Source organism: Octopus bimaculoides, chromosome 10 (genome assembly GCF_001194135.2).
Source record: "Octopus bimaculoides isolate UCB-OBI-ISO-001 chromosome 10, ASM119413v2, whole genome shotgun sequence".
In the NCBI taxonomy this organism is placed as follows: Eukaryota; Metazoa; Mollusca; class Cephalopoda; order Octopoda; family Octopodidae; genus Octopus; species Octopus bimaculoides.
In genome coordinates, this window is record NC_068990.1 from 32,730,065 (window position 1) to 32,735,652 (window position 5,588).

General features: G+C 35.3%; 1 protein-coding gene across 1 annotated transcript in view; it reads right to left on the minus strand.

Moving 5' to 3' along the window:
• Positions 1 to 2,808: 2,808 nt before the first annotated feature.
• LOC106875076 (anaphase-promoting complex subunit 7) overlaps positions 2,809 to 5,588 on the minus strand; it is a 37,880-nt gene continuing 35,100 nt past the window's right edge. Inside the window, 1 exon segment of the mRNA XM_014923040.2 lies at positions 2,809 to 2,888. Within this exon segment, the coding sequence (XP_014778526.2) occupies positions 2,809 to 2,888 (80 nt within the window).

Consider the following 5,588-nt stretch of genomic DNA (forward strand, 5'->3'; position numbering starts at 1 on the left):
TTAACCTTTTATCATGGAGAAGTGAAAAAGAAAGGGGCATAAAGTGAAACCCACGGCCACTATGGTCAGTGTCAAGGGAAGACAGACATAAATGCGATGCCCTGACATGAAATTACACAACCAAATTTGAAAGGAAATCGTTTGATGAACAGAAAGGACTCTGAGAATGTTATTAATATGTGCATTTATAACACAAGAACTCTAAATGAGGGAGGCTTGAATGAATTGCTAGGAAAATTACAAATGCTCAACTGGGAAATCACAAGACTTTCAGAAACTAAGAGAGCAGGAGAAGGCATATCAAAATCAAAAGGGCAATCTTGGTTAATATGCTATATATAATGTACACGTGTATTCAGAAAACCAGCCACCAGAAAATCATGTGAGCCAAAGGCCCTGTGGCATAACAATATATAGCTGGCCTACTTCATCAGCATTATTGGCAATAATGCTGACAAAGTGTGCTGGCTGCATTTTGTCATATAACCAGGCCTTTAGATTGACATAACGTTAAGGTGGCTATTTTCAGAAACATGTGCACTATATAAAGCAGTCACGGACAAAATATGACCGGATGGGCTTTCCAAATGGCATGCTTAACGAAAAGTCGACCTCGGCGGAATTTGAACTCAGAACGTAGCGGCAGACGAAATACCGCTAAGCATTTTGCCCGGCGTGCTAACGTTTCTGCCAGCTCGCCGCCTTTGTGTGTATATATATAAATATATATATATGCATATATATACACACACAGACATATGTATTCATTTCATCATGTTGAACCATTAATCCCTACACACTTTTTTTTTCATTCTCTCTCCATCCATTTGACCCTCTCAGTCCTTTCTGTCGAAGACCGTAGGCTCAAAGCATCAAAGACTTTTCCATTTTCCATGAGTGTCAAACTCATACACCTGCTTGTTGTTCCCTCACCTGTCTTCATTTTTTGGTTTCTGTAATTTTGAACTATATATATGGCTCCGTGGTTAGAGCATCGAGCTTACAATCATGAGGTTGTGAGTTCAATTCCCGGACCGGGCTGTGTGTTGTGTTCTTGAGCAAGACACTTTATTTCACATTACTCCAGTTCACTCAGCTGTAGGAATGAGTTGTGATGTCACTGGTGCCAAGTTGTATCGGTCTTTGTCTTTCCCTTGGATAACATCTGTGGTGTGGAGAGGGGGTATGCATGGGCAACAGCTGGTCTTCCATAAAAACAACCCTAGGCTGGGCGTTCACCAGTGAGGTGACTTTCCACCCAAACTTGTACCCTGGAGGGGAACCTTTTAGGTGCACACATAGTTATTCATGACCGACAGAGTCAAGTTTGAGTCATATTGTATATATATATATATATATATGTATGTATGTATGTGTGTATGTATGTATGTATGTATGTATGTATGTATGTATATTGTGTGTGTATGTGTTATTTCTTTACTACCCACAAGGGGCTACACACAGAGGGGACAAACAAGGACAGACATACACGGATTAAGTTGATTATATCGACCCCAGTGCGTAACTGGTACTTATTTAATCGACCCCGAAAGGATGAAAGGCAAAGTCGACCTCGGCGGAATTTGAACTCAGAACGTAGCGGCAGACGAAATACGGCTAAGCATTTCGCCCGGTGTACTAACGTTTCTGCCAGCTCGCCTTGTGTGTGTATGTGTACTGCATGCACGTGTATATTCTGTTAGGTATATATATATTATGTGTTTATGTAGCAAATTCAAACACCCACAGTATGAAGTTATTGTATTTATATCATTATTCTTTATTTTGCCAAAGTCCATACTGTCTGCAATAATTTTAGAGGAAATTTATCAGTTATACAATAAGCACTGTTATAAAGTAGCTACAATTATAGAGGAGCAACTGTTACAGAACAGCATTGGATACAGAACAACATCTGCTGCCGTACTTATCTGATTTAGTGTAACATATGGTATATTTGATTTAGTGTAGCATCTGTATTTTGTAACTACCATTATGGAGTAATTTCCATGGCACCCACAACTTTTAATTGGGGTAAATGTTTGTTGAAATGACTGAGTGGTGGAGTGTGAGCTATAGAGTAGTTGCATTTATAGAGCAGTGGCAGGTGTAGTGTAGCTTCTTTTAATGAATAGTAGTGCCAGTTATATAACAGATGTGGTTACAGAGGAATGATAATAATGAGAGTAACAGAGTAGTAAAGAAAGATCATTTCTATGGATAATTAGAAGAAAAATAACAGATAAACTGATCCGTCGATATGCTGTCTGTATCTGTGCCAGTACTTGCACATATTTACGCAGGATTGTATATGTACAAATAATATGCATATATTAATAACTATGTTGTGTATAAGAATATTTGTATATGAACACACACACATACATGCATACACACACACACACACACACACACACACATACACACATATATATATATATATATAAATATTCATGTGTGTGTGTGTGTGTGTGTGTGCATGTGTAAATAAATACATATATACATGAATGTATACATACAAACGCACTCGTGTGCACACACACACACACTCATATATAGCAAAGTTAGATATTGTAGAATAAAAAGGAAAAGGGAGTGATACAGTTAAGCAAGCAGATAGATATATAGATAGATAGATAGAGAGAGAGAGAGAGAGAGAGAGAGAGAGAGGAAGAGAGAGTTGAAATAATTCTGTAATAATAATATAGTTTCATAGCAAATATAATTCTAAACAAGATGATGAGAGAGAAATTGAGTCTTTTATACAAAGGTCGTAATTAAAGATCTTTGTTTGAATATCTCGCTAAGTCAGACCAACTCTGAGGAATCTGGCAACGGAAGTAATTCTTGAATAGCAACAAATATTATGGCATTATTAATAGAGGAACCTAAAGTGAAGAGAAGTCGTTAGAAAAACATCTTATCATACAACCATAATAGAATGAATCAGGGAGTAGAGGGATATTATAAGTGAAAATGTATGTGTGTGTTTGTGTGAGTGTGTGCTTGTGTGTGTGTTTGCGTGTTTGTGTGTATACACATACATGTATATTTATATGTGTATATAAATATATAAAAAAAAATTTGTGTGTATATTTGTGTACAATACAGGTGATATATCTTGGTCATCATATTGCTCTCACATAAGTGTATATTTGTTGACATATAAACACACATGAATCTCTTTCTCTGTCTGTCTGTGTATGTATGTATGTATGTATGTATGTATGTATGTATGTATGTGTGTATGTATGTATGTATTTATGTACATACGTATGTATGTGTATATGTATGTACAGAAAATACTGTAGACCACCATTATATATATGTGTATATATGTATATACATGTGTATGTGTGTGTGTGTGTGTGTGTATATATATATATACATATATATACATATATATATATATATACACATATACATATATATATACATACACATGTACGCACACATATATATATAAATATATGCGTGTGTGTGTGTATATATATATGCATATATATATATATACACACATATATACATATATATATACACACACACACACATGTATGTGCATGCACATGCACATAGAAACATGAAAATACATGGCGTGTCATGCATATGATTATTCTGACTGTCCACAGAGACAAACACATACACATGTCAGTGCGTGTTTGCATGTGTGTGTTAACCCATACATATTGACCTTTGATACAACTTATTTTTCCTTTAATTATCTATTCAATGTCTGTCCTTTCTTTTCCTCTATATTTCTATTTCACACATATCTATACATTTCCAACATTCATTCATTTTGTTACAAACAAACCTACCCAGCAAGAATATGTATATATAAGTTATAAAGCAGTGGTACAGAAATGAAAGTGTGTATACACACATACACATAAACACATGCAGTATCAGGCACAATATAAGCAATTGAGTTCACCTATTTGTTTGAAATTGGTAATTCACTTTTTTTATGTTAATCTGAGTTTCATATTTGTGTATATTTGCTCTTTGTTGCTGGAACATACCAACACACTGCCAAGAAACTCAGAGTACCATATTTTCTAGCATACAAGTTAATGTAATACATAATCTACTCTAGGCACAAGGCCCGAAATTTGTGGTGAGGTGTGGGGTCAGTCAATTAGATTGACTCCAGTACACAACTGGTATTTAATTTATCGACCCCTAAAGGACGAAAGGCAAAGTTGACCTTGGCGGAATTTGAACTCAGAGCATAAAGCCAGACAAAATACTGCTAAGCATTTCGCCCAGCATGCTAACGTTTCTTCCAGCTTGCTGCCTTTAATGTAGTACATTATATAAACACTCTGGCATAGTCATTATCTTTCCCAAACCTTCTGCATTTCACATGGAATTTTTGGCTTTCTAAAGTTGTTTTGGTGCAGAAGTTGACCTACCTCTTTTGGCTGAGGTGGCAGAATCTTTAGCATGCCAAGCAAAGTACATGGTAGCATTTTGTTCATCTTTAGGTTCTGAGTTCAAATTCCACAGAGGTTGATTTTGCCTTCCATCTTTTCAGGGTCGATAAAGTAAGTACCAGTTGAGTACTGGTGTTGATGTAATTGACTTACCCCAGCCCTTGACCTTGCTAGCCTTGCACCAAAATTTGAAACCAATGTTAGTCTGAAAAATTCAACCTGTATGGTAGCCACACAGTTAATCATCAACCTCAAACTAATGACTAAACGCTACTGCAAGAACTAGGTCGTTTTTTTTTTATCACCTGACTGTATCAGCAAACACATGTGCACACACACTTTTATGCAATAGTGTACAGCTTTCCAGTAATTTCTGTGCATAGTTTTAGCCATGATTTAGTAGAACAAGGACTGACATTGGTGGAACTCTTGTCTTCAATGGTTACAACCATAACAACATACTTGTAATGAGAATCCAAGTACCAAATTTACTCAAGAAGCTGCATGAGTTAATTCCATTTATATAGACACATGTCTCCAACCTGTGTAAATCTAATTCTCATTAACAGACTGGAGTATGTTTGCCTTAATCTCCTTGGTTCTAGTGAAACTCAAACATCTAAAAGGAGCACCAGTGTGTTAGTTTTGGCATTAGATGAAGAGAAAGACTGAACAGATGTGAAGAGGTGTTTTATACTGTAGTTGGAGCTGGTATCTATGGTGCCTGTTGTGTGTTTGTGGTGTGTGGGCACATACATACATACACACACACAAACACATATATTTAAGTCATATTATATGGATTCAAATAATCCGGTAGTGCTTATAAAAAATAAGCTCCTTGATATATCATTCTACAAAACATAGAATATATAGTATGCTACAAGAGAAAACAAAGACTTTCTTTCACATGAGGATGTAGCTTAAATTCTGCATTATTTTGAAAGTTTTTTTTGCATCTTTTATTAATGCAGATATGTAAGTAATTTATTTATTATTAAGTATGATGATACAAATTATTTACATGTTTTTAAGTTATGAAACAATTTGTCATGATATTTGAATTTTCTTGTTGTTTATTGAAATTTCATCAAACTATTTCTCTGTCATTTATAGCTTTATATATATATGTATATATATATATATATATAT